Raw genomic sequence first — 18,301 nt, 5'->3', positions numbered from 1 at the left:
CACACATGAATTGCACCTTGCCTGGGATTGAGGCACATAAGGCGCAGTGCAGAAGTACAACAGTTCAGACACTAGAGGACAGTCTGTTCATTTGACTGAAACTTTAGATTTGTAGTGCATGTTCCACATAACTTCCTCTCTTGTGCCAGAATACAAGTCCATAAGCTGATGAATCCACTTTCAGAAAGCATGTCTTCAAGTTCAAGATTTCTTTAAACTAGGTGATTTTTTTCTCCTTTCAAATAAGTCTCAAAGTGTTGCAAGAATTCTTGAAAATGAGATAATTAATGTCAGTACTGTCTGTCCAACACCAAAGACAAGAGCTTCTAAGGGAGCCATATTCTTTCCTGCTACTCTGTAAATTCCAGCTACTGCAGCACCTAAGAATTACAAGAAAAATAATTATCAAATGACAGAAATAAAGCCAAGCTTGAAATATATGATAAATTATTTATTGTGTCTTTGCATAAGCCATTTATAGAACATCACCAAACACTGTATTACTTCATGGCATTATAGAATTATTAGTCTTCCTTGTATTTTCCAGTTTTTATGATCCCTCTGGAATGATTTTCCCAACTGAACCAGGTTAAGTTTTCCAACATCAGTTTGATTTAAGAAAATTGAATCTTGCTGTTTCTCTGTAGATCTCCTCAAATCTTTTTGACATTTTGCTTTCTGCTCATTTAAAAAGGTAGCAAAAATATTCTCTAAAAATTGACTGAGTTCGGAGTGTGGTTTAATAGTGCTTGTATAGACAGAGAAAAGATAAAAGCAGTAAAACCGCTAGTGTATACAAAAACAATGGTAAGGTAAACACACATCTATCAGCTTCATTTAAAATTTCAGTTGAATAACCTGGGCACACCATATCAGTTGAGTTTAGATTCCAACTACTAAACTGTTAACAATTGTTTAGCAAATCAAGTAAAACATGAAAAAGAACAAAGTACTGCATTGTTATCCATTAATGTGTATGAGGGGAAGTTTCTAACCAATAGAAATAGATTTTGAGCTATAATGCATGCAAAATTAAGAGACTGTTTTTCTTGTACAGTTGTGTGCCAATTCCCATTTAAAGTATAACATCAAATGGCCAGGATAAACCAGAAACAACATACTACACCATAAAAACAGGTACTACTAACTCCCCTCTACTATCTCACATGCTGAATTTATCATGTGTTTGAAGAACAAAAGTCACAGAGCAAATGGACAGCTGTGATGTCTTAGAGCACATATCCGAGAAAAAGATTCATAAAAAAAACCCCAACATGATAACAATGAATAACATTTTCTGCAGAGACAACTTCTGAGCATTTTAAGGATACTAAAAAGTTCATTCAAAAAAGAAATACAGGCTTGTATACAGCTGTGTCCATAAGGCAACACTTTTACTTGATTCAACCCTGAAAGCTTCATCTAGAATGAAGCTTTTATTAATATTTAATACTTTCTGAACTAGTATTTTCTATACAGTGCTTGCTTTCCTTGCCTAAAGAACATCAAGTGAAAAAATTTTTGTTGTTTTTGCAGTCAGTAACAGGAATAGTCTGCTGAAGTGATCAAAAACCCATTAGTGACACAGAAATACATTAAGTCCCAACAGATTTTCTGCAAGTACAGTCTATATCTGATGATCTTAAAAGTAACACCTCATTTTTACAAAAATTTTAGGACTAGTAGAATTCACTAATAATTGTGGCCATAACAGTATTTATAAAAACTATTAATCAGAGTGTTAGGTAAGTTTTGCTGTCTACTGTAAAGTACATTTTGTCAGAAATATCTCACCAGAGGGGTAGCCTTATGGTATTTCACTCAGCTTTGTGTAAGCTTTTCCATTTGTTCCTTGACTATCTGCTGTCAAACACTGGAAGAGATCCTTTAGACTGAGCCCAGTATTCACATTAAAATTATTTTGGTAATTGAACTCTCTAAGTGGATTCAAATCAACCAAATTGGGATACCAGAATTTGACGATATTAGTTAATAACAGAAGTGTTCTGCTTCTTGAGAAAACACTGATATTCCGGAACATATCAATAATAAATAACATAAAAATTTGGTAGTTTAATCATTATGTATTTATATTTGTCAAATAAATGTGCAGTAGAACATGTAATGCATAACCCAGCACAACTGGTATAGAGCCAAAGTATATTACAATAGGCTGCCAATGATGGAAAGGAGAATATGTCACCAAAAAGGAGTGTGTTTGGGGAAAGTAGGAACAACAGACTCTTCTGGATGAAATACAGCTAAAATCCTTGCCTCAAACTGCCTGACATATATCTCTCTTTCGTGTGTGGGGGGTTTCCTGCTTTGCTATATGCTGGTAAAAAGAACCAAGGAGGCCAGAAAGTTTGAAAAATCTACCAGAGTAAAACTGGACTTGCATTCAGTCACCTACACAAACAATGCAAAGGGCTAGAAATAGAAAATGGAAATTGAAGTCAGTTTGCTATTTCAATTTCTTATATACTGGACCAGGCATATCCAAACAAGTAAATACTTCAATTTGCATCTTGGTTTGCAGCACAACAGCTACTAAAAATCCTCTCTTTAATATTTTATCACCATAATTTGTCTTCAGAAGCTCCCCACAGGATTTCTTTCAGTATGAAACAACCCAGTTCCGTCCAGAAACAAAAATACCTGAAAGTAAATGTATTTGGCTAACCAAGTTGCAACGCTCCATGCAATACCTTTGGGAACAGCATAACAAGTCTACGGTTTAAGCCTGGATAAATTCTCAAGTGAATTTACACAAAAACAGTACCACTTACTAAATGTTTTGACCTGTAAAATTGTATGGCAAAGATTCAACTGTGTTGCTCCTCTTTTTGTTCATAGATAAAAGATGCAAGTTATTTTCATTTCAGAAACACTGAACCTGAACCTTCCCCACCACAGAACACTGAAGAAGTCTCTACTTGGATATTTCAGCATCATATTTCATATTTCCTATCTTCTGTTCTTCAGAAATGCTCATGTATGATTGACCTTGTAAATGGGTCACTGCCACTTTAAGCATAAGACGAAAAAATCAGCATTACATGTAATGTAAAGGCATTCGACTGATTCCATATATGCCTCACCGTAGGGGAGGAAAAAAAAAAAAAAGTAGAGTTATACAGAACCATACTGCCATAAATGATGGAAATTCTAGGCTGAGAAACATACAGTAATTAAAACAACCTTTGAGGAAAGTCTTAACAAAACTTTCCATTAAATATGCTTATTTAACCTTGAAAACCAACAGGCAAGAAGGACTTCCAGTAGCAATAAGAAATAATCTGTTCACAAATCATTCATGATTGTGTCCAAAGCTGAAGTGATACCACTATTCTGATAATCTGGGCAGCACACAGAAAAATAAGAAAGGCAACAAGGCTTGTCTACAGTTTGAGGTTGCTAGATTTACAGTTCCTTACCCTCAAAGGCCTTCCAAGTTAGACTATCTTGTCAACACCACTGAAGATCTCTGGGCAGAAGAGATCTACTGCTCAGGTTAACCTAAGCCACATTCAATCAGTTGATTTTAATGTTGAGCATTGTTTCAAACAAAGCACAAGCTTCTTTCCAGCGAAAATAAAATTCACCACTTATTTATTTCCCCCATGCTTCATAAACAGAAAACTCCCCACCCTCCTATTTGCTTGGGAATGCTACTAGAGTTTATTTATAAGTTTGAGAAATGTAGCTGGATATGATAAAGCCAAAGACTGAATAAAGTGTCCTACTGATCTCACAGTATATATTTCAATATTGTCACAGATTACAAAATTTCTTATGAAACATGGGAAAACAGTATCTGATACCAATAATTCTAGATGGAAACAGCTAAGAAGCATTTCCTCAAAATATTCTTGGCAACATCACTTGTGTGCCATATTTTGTCAGGTTTAATACCTCCGTACTTCACTACATAAAGTACTCCTGCTTTCTGCAATGTTTTATTGACAAGTATAAGTTTTATACTGTGAACCCTTTAGTATGCTGTTTTAACAGAAAAATGGTTAGCATCTTATCTGTGGATACAATGTCAAGAAATGAAAAAAGTCTAAAATGACTCTCGAGCAGCAGGCATTATACTAACACCATAAGAAACTCTGTAATAGATGCCCTTGACAAAGGGCATTTTATCTACAACAGCACAACTTTTTTCAGTGGGGAGCGGGGAAGGCTAATGCACTTCCTCCCTACCCCAAATGAACTAGAAAGTAACATTATGGCCAAGTCAAGACTGGAAGGTTCTTTCAAATCCATCAGCCACATGTAACTCGTCCAAATTTTCTTAGCTGTAAATCACAACCTACATTGAACCTTTATTTCTTTTAATAGAGCAACATCCTATCCAGGTGCAATTTAAAAATCCCCAGCAAGCCCAAGGAAATGAGGAGCAATTCAGCCTTGCAACCAATAGAATCAGGACCTTGTTTCCAAGAGAAACTCATGGGTTTAAGGGTAAATAAGAGGCAATCTTTATAGGAAACCTTTGACCATAAAAAAATTGCAACAAGTGTGGTAGAACAGGACTCCTGATCCTCCTGATCCCCAAAAGATATTACTCGTTGAGCATACACCTTTTGAATAACTTGGTATTCAATGTTTCCAAAATGAAAGAGCAGGATGATTTCTGCACTCCTCTGACAATTTATAATAGTTTTATCTTTACACAACAGAAGAGCAACTCAGCTGTCATTATCATTAGGCTAGCTACAAAACTAAGGCAAAATCCTTAATAAACAATTAAAAGATCACTAAGAAAAAGGATTGCATGGTTTTTTTGTTTGTTGGGGTTTTAATTTTTGTTTTTCTTTAGAAATTACATGTAAAATAAAATTTAAAAGGAGAAAAAAAAAAAAAAAAAAAGAGAGACAGACTTACTGGTTATCATTGCTCCAGTTATAGAACAAAGAAATCCAATGCTGACCACAATGACAGATATCAGTCTCCCCTGCCTATGCCTCTGCAGCATCACAAACATTAATACTCCCACAGCACCATGGACAAAGAGAGAGGAGAAGAGAGCCCAGAGGAAAACCCAGTACCACATCTCTGAAAGAAAGCAGTCAAATAAAAGGTTAATATTTGAAAGACAATAACTTTATAAGTAAGAAACTTTAAAACATTGCATGCAATCAGAAGTAAGAGAAAAGCAATATTGATTTCCATCTTAAAAGGAATCAATGTGACAACATCAGCATGTGCTAAAGACACATTTCCACTTTTAGCACTCTATCATAAAGGAATAACTCCATTATGATCAAAAAATTATAAAAAGGATTCTGCCACAATTCTCAATTCATATATATTGTTACAAGAAGTCCACAATTCTTTTAATGTTTTCTTTAAACAACATTAATTGCAGTTTCTTACTATGTATTGTAACTACTCCTACAGAATGAAATATTCTCCAAAACAAAGACTGAATTCAAAAAGAAGTCAAGAGTTGTTTGATGGGGTGTTTGGTGGGTTTTTTTTGTTTGTTTGTTTTGTGGGTGATGGTGTTGTTTTACAGGAAGAGACAGCACCAGGTAATATCAAACAGGAAAACTGAGATTAATGACTCCAGTTTGTCTGTCCAGGAGCTGTAATAGAGTGTTCTATCGAATTAGCTTGAAAGGCAAAAATAAAAACACTACAATTTTAACACAAAATTTTAATACCTCTAACTCCTTGCTTCTAATTGCTTAGAACTTCATAGTAACAGATAGTCATGATTATTTAGATCACCAAACAAAGACAAGAGATCATGAGAATGTGTGGAATACAAAAATTTATTTGAAGAATGCCAGCCACAATCATTAGAAAGAAAAGAGCAGAAACCATCAATGAAGCTACATAAAAACCAAAGAACCTTTCTGGCTTGGTAGTAAATTTCTAAAAACATTCACTATAACTCAAAGGGTAAGGAAATGCAATAAAGGCAAAAATATATAAAGTCAACTGCAGTGGGTATATCATCACGGAATCCAGTGAATTGGGGCACATTATCTTGACTGACATAATCCTGTAAATCTGTAATTAATTCAGAGTTTTTGCTGCAGCTCCCCTCAAAAAAAAAAAAAAACAACACAAAAAAACCCCAAACCATAACAAACAAAAAACAAACCACAAACAAACACAACAACAACAACAAAATCCAAACAAGCAAATCAAAACAAGCCCCAAAATAAACATAAAACCCACCAAAAATACAAAAAATCCCACCACATCCTCAGAACAGCAAGATACTTATTGTTTATGAGGTGAGCCTATATTATTGCAGCTTAACACACAGTCATTTAGTCATTTGAGCAGAAATATGACCCAATTAACTAAGATAAAAATACTTAGCAGCTAAAACAAAACACACTGTGAAAGAATGGCTGCAAGATTATAACCACAGTCCTTTGAGTCCAATGTCAATTTTGTATGTATACCCATAGCACAAATACTGTTTTATTTAGCAATACTTTGAGAGTAGATACAACACTTCCCCTCTAATACAGCTATAAAAGGCAAGACTGTGTCATAAGACAACTTCTCTAAATTATGGTAACCAAAAGGGTCTCTTAAGAGATCAGCAAGGAAGGTCGGTGGTAAATCTACATTCAGTTAATACTAACAGCTGTAGTTCAAGATGAAAGTTATCTTTCCCAGTGCTTGGATATATGCATATATATATATATATATAGAGAGAGAGAGAGAGAGGGGGTGGCTCCAAGCATCTTTCATCCCTTCACTCCTGGCCCCAAGTTGGTCTCAAAAACCTTTGCCAAAAAATAACGACCACAGTACTATTCTACTAAATGTCTCATCATTCTCAGAAGCTACTATGACAGAACAGTGGCAAGAGTGTCAAATAGTCACTCTGCAAATACCTGACAAACCCCCTCACTAACATCAAGATTGACTGATTGCTCATCTAATCTGCCATGGATCATTTGGAAGGGGAACCTCTCCTGCAGTCCTAACAGGCCTTGGCTGATACTAGCACAGTTTGGGCGTTACCATTGCTGGTTTTGTTTTGCTGTTGTTGGTGGTGTTTTGTTTTGTTTTTGTGTTGAGTTTTGTTTGTTGGTTTTGGTTTTTGTTGTGTTTTGTGTGTGTGTGTGTGTGTGTGTGTGTGCGTGTGTTGTTGTTTTATTTTCTAGTGGAAGCAAATAAGCAAGGAGATTAACCAGAGGATCTATCAATATAGAACCTGGCAGCCCTGCTAGGCCTACAGTTTGACCATAGGGAAATAAGCCCTAGGAGATGGGAAAAACGTTTACTTTTCTGCAAATGTAAATCACATACAAGCTGAGGCAGGAAAACCCTGCCAGGAAGGAATATTTTCATACTTCAGGTGTATATCGGAAGAGCTACCCACAAAAACCTTTCACTGAAAAACTCACAAAACCTGATTCCTAAAAGCTCAAAACACTATTCTACCAAATTATAAAAAACTAATGTCCTGACCCATGAAGGATCATTTCCTTGAGCACCAAGCAGACCATCAGCAAATTTTAGAGGTATGGGCTGAATAGACTACAGTTCAGCAATAGACTGAGCAGGTCCTCAAGACTAAACTTCTTTGTCAACACTAGCAGTGAAAAAAACACAAGGTCTGTGTTCCACTTAACCATACAAATAATCATGAACAACAAAAGTTAGAGAAAATTACTCTTATAATAGAATTAAGAATGTATCTAGTAAGCAAGAGCAAGCACTTCATTGCTTGCACATGTTGGTCTCTGAAGACCTTCAATGCTGGAAGACATTATGTACATATCTTAGATCTTCCATTTTAGTTCTCTAGAGTAACATGGTTGAGCCCATCTTCCAGATTATTCAGAGAAACACAAAGCTAAACTGCAAGCAGGTGAATGTGATGCTGAATGCACCATTTCAAAAGATAACTTGTTCTTACATAAAAGAGGATTATTTGACTTGTTTGCTAGTAAATACTGTAGAGGATAAGCTACTTATTTTCTGGACACAGCAACCTTCCCTGAAATTAAGTCTGTCACACAATTTTCATACCACTCAGATTATACTGATATGCCAAATACTCAGTAAAAGAGAAGACTGGATCCATGAGAGAGTTCTGACAACGTTCTTGACCCAAGCTTCCATTTCTCTTGACTAAGATGAATGCAAGGGATGAAACATAAACTACCAAAAAAAAGTAGGACTTCTTGCAGTATTACTAGAGTAAAGGTAACATAACATCCCAGTGACAGACTCTGAGAATATGCATTTCACATCCACAGTTGAAGAAAATGCTTGGTTCTCACATGAGGTTACATGAGAACTGCAGGCTTTCAAGACTGCCAAGCACTCCATAGCTATGTCAATGGTCTGTTGATTAGCATTAACCCATCATCTCTTCCAGAGTCTTAAAAGCAAACTCTTGGAAGGTGTGCTCCTGTGGATACTGAATTAAATCAAGTGATTTAATAAACCTGCATCAGAATGATGCAAACTTGCCCCCATTTAACATGAAGTCTAAGGACAGAAGACTCAGTTATTTCAAGAGGGAAGGGACCTGTAATTTTGACAGCCTGTTCAGCACTAGGTGTTTTGGAACGAATGGGCAATACGTAGATATGATCTGGGGAGAAGAAGCAAAGCTCTTGATATTGTCTCTCTGCAAATGTATCGGAGGGACAGTCCCAGGTTACTGAAAGCTGCACTTCCATTCACTCTTAAAATGCCATTACAGCTGAAAAGCTTGAAACTGGACCAAGAAATTCTGTTGGAATCTGACACTGACACTGTCATTCCCTGTAATTTCCACAGGGTTTACTAGGCTCTGCATTCCCTTTTAGAAAAAGTGTGTTTGTGGTCATTGTCAATCCTGACCAGGTAGAAAAGGGAATTGATTTCTGGTCTTAGGAAGACTTATTAGGATTACTATATTTTCAGGAAAAACAAACAAACAAACAAACAAACAAACTACTCCCCTGTAACTAAGAAACAAAAAATACAAACCCTTACACAATAAAATAGCTGCATAGTGAGCAACTATCTGAGGTCTTATTTACATTCCAAATAAGGCTCAAGGAAAATTAGCATCACCCCTCACTTTGTTTTTAGGGCAGGACACATGATAATAGAACCAGTCCCAAATGCCCTGTTGGATAAAGGAATATAAACTTGAGTTCTTCGGTACATACTTTCTCTTCCTACTCCTTAAAAGCAACACACAAACTGAATGTGTTCAAAATCAGAGAACATGCAGAAATAGTCCTTGTTTCACACAAATGCAGCTGTATCACACCTTTATCTTGCAAAGCTGTTTTTTCCAGTGAGGGACTCAATGAAACACAGTAACATATTTTCCAGAAAACACAACATGAAAAATTTGAACCATTTATAATCACAATTTGTGAAGCATTTTTCACAGTCATCTTTGTCATGTTAAAATAGCTGTTTAAAAACCTGAAAGATCAGTAAATCAAAGAATCAAAAATAACCACGTAGTTCAAAGATTTGCAATATCTATAAGCAGGAAGTAAGACTGAAGTGTCTTAAGAACATGCTGGTACAAATATTTATGTCCTATACACTGATTCATATTTTGAGAGGTATAAACTTACCTACATGGTCATCATTGCTACATTGATAAAAAAGCAAGCTGTCAAAAAATGTCAGTCTTTGTGCAGCTATACCAATTAGCTTGTTCTTTTGATGATAAGCCTCAGCACTTTGCTGGTATTGTAACAGTGATTTAGCTTTATGTGACAAAGAGCTACAAATACTAACGGCCTCAGTTTCTTTAGTCATGTCCTCATAGGGCAACCTTAAGAGACATGGATAAAGTAAACCTCTGGAAAAAAACCTCCAGCTTCCTTTGCTTGACCCTAAGAAAGTTTCAGAGTTGACTTTCAGTGTATCCAAATTACTTCAAGTAGCCAAAAACAACTTCTTCGTATCAAAACTCCACAGTTGCCCAGGGAATGCACTGACGGGGAACTAGGAAAAATCCACTTACTAGTTTAACAAGTACAGTGAAATCTAATCTGTTGCATAGAAGCTACAGCTTTTCTAATAAGAACAACTGAGAACTTTCAGGTTTATTTAAAATTCTTTGCATTTAACCACTATCTTAAATCTTGTCTTCAGTTTAGGTTCATTTCCACTGGTTTTACATGGGTGGAGATTTTTTCTACCAGACAAGCTAAAGGCTCAAATAACTTATAATTCATGCCCTATCATTCTCGCTTTAGAATATTTCTTTGTTAATTTAGGTAACTCTACATATCATTGATACACATCATACATATATTATTCTTTTGCACTACATACACATACATTCTACATGTATTGGTGTAGGCATACACAACCTTAAAGGTTAGACTAAAATTAGGAAAAGAGGTTTTAAAGTTTTCTACAGTTTAGAATAACATTCATATAATTTCCAGTTTATCAAAACTTGAAGTTGCATTCCATTGACAGCTTTATCTTGGACATATAAACATGGAAAGTCAACACACAAGGCATGTAAATGCTAACATTTTCAAATATTATCTATATATAAACACACATGCTGTCCTACAGCACTCAGGTTTAGTATACATGGAGTACTTCCTTAGTCCTTCACCTTGAGCAGTTTTCTTTCCCACTAGTATTTATCTTGTATTGGTAGAGGAATAACGATTGCCTATAACATTTCACAAAGCAAGACTGATTGCTCCAACAGAAAGTATCTCTCTCAAGATCCCAATCTATGTACCCAGCCTATTAGCTACAGAGTTAAAAATCAAGCAATAACTATCTGTGCTGTGAATACAGAGATACAAATTTAAGTCAACAAAGTAGCACACGTTAAAACTTGAATTATGAAACTGTATAATGTTTCATTCTTGTAGATTTACAAACTTGAGGCACTCAGATAAAGAAAGCCCAGATAAAGAAAACCTACTCAGATAAAGAAAACCTTCAAACATAACTCAGCTCTTGGCATGTTACTGTATTTTCTTCATCACTATATCCTTTCCATAACTCTTGTATTAACTGACACCTTCAAAGTTAACAGGACTATAGAGTCAAATTGTTACTTGGAGATGCTAATGTTTTTGCTGCATTAAGTAGAATACAAGCACTTGCTGAAGAACATTTAAACATCAAATACAAACTACTTCTCTCAAGTTACAGGATATGGGACAAAGACATAATCCAGACAAACTGGTGACATACTATTACAGGATGAATCTTCGGAAAAAACAAATGACAAGAAGCATCTTCTATGCCACTTCCATAATCTCTTATAAAAGCCCACTTTCAACAAATTAAGGAGTTATTACTGGCCAGCAAATTATAGACTTCTATTTAAAAGTGTATAAAAACAGTTGTGGACCCTTGAGCTCAGCACTTTAGGACACTGGAGCATGGGGAGGCAGAGGAAGATGACTCTGACTTTAGAAGCCCTACAGTACAACAAACTTTATTAAAACAAAACAAACAAAGAAAAGAACAAAAACACCACACACAAAGAAAAAAACACACAAAACCACAAATAAACAACAAACAAAAAATCACCACAAACACCAAAACCACCAACAACAACAAAAACACAAACACAAACAAAACCAGCACAACATACCCCACAAAACAAAAAAAAAAACCCCACAAAACAAAAACAAAAAAACCCCACAAACATTCCTCTGCACACAGTGGCACACTGGCACACAGAAGACAACATTCTTCCCCCACCTCAGTGGCAAATCTAAAACTCACTGAGACCAGAGGCTTACACCTGTGGAATGTGCAATAACTTGGACCAGAACCTCAAATATTTGAAACATGCAATAACTAGATGTAAACATTGTAACACTGGTTACAAGAAGAGTAGAAATATTGTAAAATTATTTGTTGTGGAGGTAGCCTTTACTCATAAATATTTATTTTAATGGGCACTCAAACCAAGATGGTTTGGGTTGGTTTGTTTTTTTGGGGGGGTTGAGTGTTTCAGTTTTTTCCACAGATTCAGCTATTATCTGACTTGTTCTAGTAAACTCTCACTCTAAAACACAACCAGCCCATATTAGGGCCTGTTCTTGAGATTTGCTGGAGAATATAAAACAGGTGGAGTAAAAGCCACCTCCCCCATGGTTACTAGGCCCTTAGCTCCACCATTTACAATAACTCTTCCTCTCAAGTGAAGGCAGGGAGATATGAAGCAAGTAGGGGCAGGCTAGTCAGCGACTTCTGCGCCCGGCAAAATTATGGAGAAGATTATTCTGAGAATTATTGAAAAACACATGAATGACACTGCAGTCATTGGTCCCAGCCACCACAGGTTCATGAGGGGGAAGTCTTGCCTGACCAACTTAATTTCTTTCTATTACAAGGTTACCCATCCAGTTGACCAAGGGAAGCCTGTCAATGGGATCTTTTTGGATTTCAGTAAAGCCTTTGATACTGTCTCTCACAGCATCCTCCTGGATCAGATGTCTAGCATACAGCTGGGTAAACACACAGTACAGCGGGTGAGCAATTGGCTGATGGGCCAGGCTCAAACGTTTGTACTAAATAGGGTTACATCAGGCTGGGGACCAGTCACCTGTAGGGTTCCACAGTGATCCATCTGAGGGCCAGTGCTCTTCAATGTCTTCATAAAATACTTGGACACAGGACTTGAGGGAACACTAAGTAAGCTCGCTGATGACACTAAATTGGGGGGAGCTGTTGACACTCTTGAGGACAGAGAGGCCCTGCAGAGGGATCTGCACAAATTGGAGAATCAGGCAATTGCCAAATGCATGAAGTTTAACAAGGACAAGTGCTGGATTTTGCACCTGGGACACGGCAACCCTGGCTGTACATGCAGACTGGGGGACGAGATGCTGGAAAGCAGCTCTGCAAATAAGGATCTGGGAGTTCTGGTTGACAGCAAGTTGAACATGAGCCAACAGTGTGCCCTGGCAGCCAAGAGGGCAACCATGTCCTGGGTGCATCAAGCACAGCATTGCCAGCCAGGCGAGGGAGGTGATTGTCTTGCTCTGTTCTGCACTGGTGTGGCCTCACCTGGAGCACTGTGTGCAGCTCTGGGCACCATCACAGGGTAAAAACGATATAAAGCTACTGGAGAATGTCCAGAAGTTGGTGAAGGTTTTAGTGGGGAAGGTGTACAAGGAGTGGCTGAAGTCACTGGGTTTGTTCGGCCTGGAAAAGAGGAGACTGAAGGAAGACCTCATTGCAATCTACAGCTTCCTCACAAGGGGAGGAGGAGGGACAGGCATCGATCTCTTCTCTCTAGTGACCAGTGACAGAACCTGAGAGAATGGTGGGAAGATGCACTGGGGAGGTTTAAGTTGGACATTAGGAAAAGATTCTTCCCCCAGAGGGTGGTGGAACACTGGAACAGGCTCCCCAGGGAGGTGTCATGGCCCCAAGCCTGACAGTGTGCAAGAAGAGACTGGACAATGCCCTCAGACACATGGTGTGAACTGTGGGGTTGTCCTGTGCAGGGACAGGAGTTGGACTTGATGATACTTGTGGGTCCCTTCCAACTCAGGACATTCTATGAACGTATATAATGTTGAAGGCTCAAGGTTCAGCTACAAAGTAGAGTGCTTGCAACTTTAGTTGTCACAGGGTGTATGTGGTAGGAATTAAATTTTCTGTGGTCTCCTAGGTATCTTGGGCCATATATGAAATATGTTATTTCCTTTTTTTATATTAGAGCTGAATCAGATTTATAGTATAAAAATAATGGTCCAACTTATCATTAAGGAAAAACAGACCAAAAAAAAAAAAAAGAGATTAAGGTTTGAAGTACTTCCTGGTTTAGGCTGAAGTTTACATCAGGTCCCTGTTGAAAATTTTGGAAAACAAACATATTTTTAAGAAAGACGTGAGTTTGTTGATAAAATTTTACATCATGCAAACATAATCAACATTGTTTATGTAAGGAAGATAAGTTTTTACTTGTGCCACTTAAAAGCCAAGTCCAGATCACTACTTTAAGTCCAAAAATAAACACAAAGCAGTATTCAAGAATATTCATGGAACACTGTATATTTATGAATTCCTTCTCCTAGTACTCCGAAGAAGTTTCTTCTTGTACAATAGTTTAGAAAGATGCAAAAGAGAATGAATTAAGTAATCAAACAGGACAAACTCATTCACACACCTATTTTCTTTGCATGGAAAAGAAAAACTTCTGCTTTTGGACAGAAAACAGGGGGAGAAACATAGTGACAGAACATGAGGGAAAGGCTGAGGTATTAAATGCCACCTTTGCCTCAGTCTTTAATAGAACAGTTGTGTTCCAGGTACCCAGTCCCCTCAGCCAGAAGACAGGCATGGGAAACAGAATGAAGCCCAAATAATCCAAAGGGAAATGGTTAGTGACCTGCTACACCACTTGGACACCCACAAGTCTACGGGACCAGATGGGATCCACTCAGAGGTGCTAAGGGGGCTGGCAAAGGTGATCACCAAGCCACTTTCCATTATCTGTCAGCAATCCTGGCTAACTGGGGATGTCCCAGTTGACTGGAAGTTGGCCCATTCACATGAAGGGCCAGAAGGAGGATCTGGGGAACTACAGACCCATCAGTCTAACTTCAGTGCTGGGGAAGGTCATGGAGCAGATGATCCTGGGTAACATCACATGGCACATGCAAGAAAAACAAGTGATGAGGCCCAGTCAACATGAGTTTAATGAGAGGCAGGTCCTGTTTGACCAACCTGATCTCCTATGACAAGGTGACCCACCTAGATGATGAGGGAAAGGCTCCAGATGTTGTATACTTAGACTTTGGTAAAGCCTTTGACACTGTACTTCAAGGCATTCTCCTGGAGAAGCTAGCAGCTCATGGTCTGGATGGGTGTACTCTGTGATGGATAAAGAACTGGCTAGATGGCCAGGCCCAAAGAGTTGTGGTGAATGGAGCCAAATCCAGTTGGTGGCCAGTTGTGAGTGGTGTTCCTCAGGGCTCAGCATTGGGGCCAGTTCTATTTAACCTCTTTATCCATAATCTGGATGTGGGGATTGAGTGCACCCTTAGTAAATTTGCAGGTGACACCAAGCTGGGTGGGAATGTTGATCTGCTGGATGGTAGCAAGGCCATACAGAGTGACCTGGACCAGCTGGATCATTGGGCTGAGGCTAACTGTATGAGGTTTAACAAGGCCAAGTGCTGGGGCCTGCACTTGGATCATAACAATCCCAGGCAGTGCTGCAGGCTTTGGGAAGAGTAGCTGGAAAGCTGCCTGGCAGAGAGGGATCTGGGGGTGTTGATTGACAACCCACTGAATATGAGCCAGCAGTGTGCCCAGATGGCCAAAAAGGTCAACAGCATCCTGGCTTGTACCAGGAATAGTGTGGCCAGCAGGACTAGAGAAGTGATTGCCCTCCTGTACTTGGCATTGTTGGGGCCCCACCTTGAATACTGTGTTCAGTTTCTGGCCCCTCTTATAAGAAAGACATTGAAGCCCTAGAGAGAATGCAGAGGAGGGCAATGAAGCTGGTGAAGGACCTGGAGCACAAGTCTGATGAGGAGCAGCTGAAGGAACTGGGGCTGTTCAGCCTAGAGAAAAGGAGGCTGAGAGAAGACCTGATCACTGTCTACAGCTACCTGAAAGGAGGTTGTAGCATGGAGGGCATTGGTCTCTTCTCCCAAGTAGCAAGTGATAGAACAAGGAGAAATAGCCTCAAGTTGCACCAGGGGAGGTTTAGATTGGATATTAGGAAAAAATTCATCAGGGAAAGGGTCGTCAGGTGTTGGAACAGGCTGCCCAGGGAAGTGGTAGAGTTACCATCCCTGGACATATTTAAAAGGCGTTTAGATGAGGTTCTTAAGGACATGGTTTAGTGCTAGAGTTAGGTTAAGGTTGGACTTGATGATCCTGAGGGTCTCTTCCAACTGAAACGATTCTATGAATAAAATTCTACATTGGGTAAACATTTTAGGAAGGGCTTATGTAAGTTTAATAACAGCTATTCATTAATATAAATTATTAAACAAAAACAATCTCCTAAAATATAATCAATAACAGTGTACCTTATACAGAAGATTTTAAAGCCAGTGAAACTTATTAACTGTTGACAGTCCATAAGAACATTCAGCACAACAGGTTATAGCCATAAGGTCAACCTACATTTAAGCACCAATTCAGAAACTGTAGCTCAACTACAACTGACACTAACATCGTTTCCAACAATAATACAACAGATAGTTTCATATTCTATAAATTAAAAAGAACACCCTTCTCACATTAAAAGTACCTTGTGCAACCCCTCATAATATTGCAAAAGCACTGAGAAACTGTTTTGCTTACTTAACACTCAGTACTGAATTTCATAGAAACGCCTATGTTGCATAATGCTCTAATAAGAAAAACTTCATAGAGGATGTCTGCCACAAAGAAAAGTTAAATCCATTGTTGACCTCTTCCTTCGATAGTACAAGATGTATTTTTATAATAAGTATGCCAAAATAACTATTCACAAAATGACCTGTATTAGTGTGTTGCCATACTAATACCTGGAGAATCTAATAATCAGACACATCTTAAAAAGTTAATAGATCAAAGAAAAAATAATCTTTATAACTGTATTATTACATTTAAAAGTGCCCTGCAAGTTAAAAGAACAAGAAAGATAATAAAGCCTAAGATTATCACTTTCTGTTTGCTACATCTTCAGTTGCATTTCTGTTTTCATTACACTTCTTCCACCTTAAATAATTTAAACAAACAAACAAAAAATCCCACACACCAATCAATCGTTAATATGGGGGGGAAGATTGCATAATACTCTTTCAAAAATATTATAATATTTTCAAAATACTCGAAACATATCCCCTTTACTCAACCTTTTCCACAAATCTGTCATCATCTATTATACTCCTATACAACATCAAAATAATTTACTCAGTAACATCTCTGCTGTTGACACTACACCCCTGCTTAGTTAGCTTACACTTTGCTTTACACCTGGACAGAATAGGAAATGAGAATATTAACCTCTCCACTATGTAGCCTGGGTCTCACAGCAGTCCATACCCATTTTTCAGCATGAGACTGAGCAGTAAAAAGGCAGTTCTTGCTAAAGCTCCCCTCACCTAACACAGGATGAAGACCTTACTCTACTTTGGTTCAAATAACTTTTTCAGAACAGCTCAGTCTTTAAAAATCCCTGATGATTAAGATTAGGTCTATTTGTCTGGAAACATCTGCCACCCCATTAGCTCCCGCAGCTCTCACTCTCCAGGGGTATACTCAGGGGTGTGTGTGTGTGGGGGGGTTCCCTACTTCTCACATTAATTGCTCTGGGTTTTTTTTATAGCTCTCTTGTCAAATACCAGCGAGCATACATAGACAGATAGCCGCTTCCTTAAGCATACTCCAGCCTTCCGTAACTATTTATACATTCACATACACTTTCTACAACCCTCTACTCACCCATAGGTACGCATAAATTCGCTCATATACACACACCCTATAGCATTAGCCTTTTATTATATACATCCATACAAAAGTGAGTGAGCACATCCACACCCTCAGCTCCTTTACTCATGCAGCTATACAGGTACACACACGACTCCGTGTAACACATAACACACAGATCCCTCTCATGTCCCTCGACATACCAACTCCACACCCAAACCCTCCGAGCATACACAGACACTATGTGTGTACTCGGAGGAAAAGTATGCATACATACGTATGCACACAAACTCAGAAACACAAACATCAGCCCTCCCTACGTGTAACACACGGGGAGACCACCCCCAGCGTACACCCACGCCCTCCATTGTGTACCACGGGGCTCTCTCTCCCGTCACGGAGCGTCTTCCCACGGTGACGGCGCTATTTGCCCACCAACACACACGTGTGCACACGCAAACCCACACAACTCTCCGCCCTCCACGCCCCGCAGCCCGCTCTGTGCCAGAGCCACCCACCCTCCTCCCTGCACACCCACGCCCCGCCGCCGCCCAGTTACCGGTGAGGTTGCGGAGGACGGTGCCGTGAGCCCACAGGCTCAGCACCTGCTGCACTGAGAGGTTGATCATGGAGTTGTCTCCCGCTTCCACCTTCATCGTGGCGGGTGGTCCAGCGGCCGCTCCTCAGCCGGGCGGGACGGGCGGCAGCGACAACCTGAGGACTGGGAGGCCGGACACCTCTCGCCGCCGGACCGCGGGGCGGGAGGGCTGCGAGGAGCGAGACGGCGTGGAGGCGGCGAAGGGGCCTCCGCGCCGCGGGGAAGACATCGAGGACAGAGGGGGAGATGGCGGCTGGGGTAGAGCCGGGCGATCGGGCCGGCCGCTGGCGCTCTCCCGAGGCTCAGGGGCAGGGCAGGGCGGCCCCG

General features: G+C 39.2%; 1 protein-coding gene across 1 annotated transcript; it reads right to left on the bottom strand.

Annotated features, from left to right (window-relative positions):
• Positions 1 to 249: 249 nt before the first annotated feature.
• On the bottom strand, positions 250 to 18,032 carry TMEM170B (transmembrane protein 170B; the record flags this gene model as incomplete). The annotated part of the gene is made up of 3 exons (XM_080340262.1): positions 250 to 380; positions 4,894 to 5,064; positions 17,936 to 18,032. The coding sequence occupies 3 exons, from the start codon at positions 18,030 to 18,032 to the stop codon at positions 250 to 252; spliced, it is 399 nt and encodes a 132-aa protein (XP_080196388.1).
• Between the last annotated feature and the right edge of the window lie 269 nt (positions 18,033 to 18,301).

The sequence above is a fragment of the Nesoenas mayeri genome (assembly GCF_963082525.1).
Source record: "Nesoenas mayeri genome assembly, chromosome: 2".
Lineage (NCBI taxonomy): Eukaryota > Metazoa > Chordata > Aves > Columbiformes > Columbidae > Nesoenas > Nesoenas mayeri.
The sequence above is the reverse complement of the archived record's forward strand: the minus strand, read 5'-3'. Positions and strand labels throughout refer to the sequence as shown.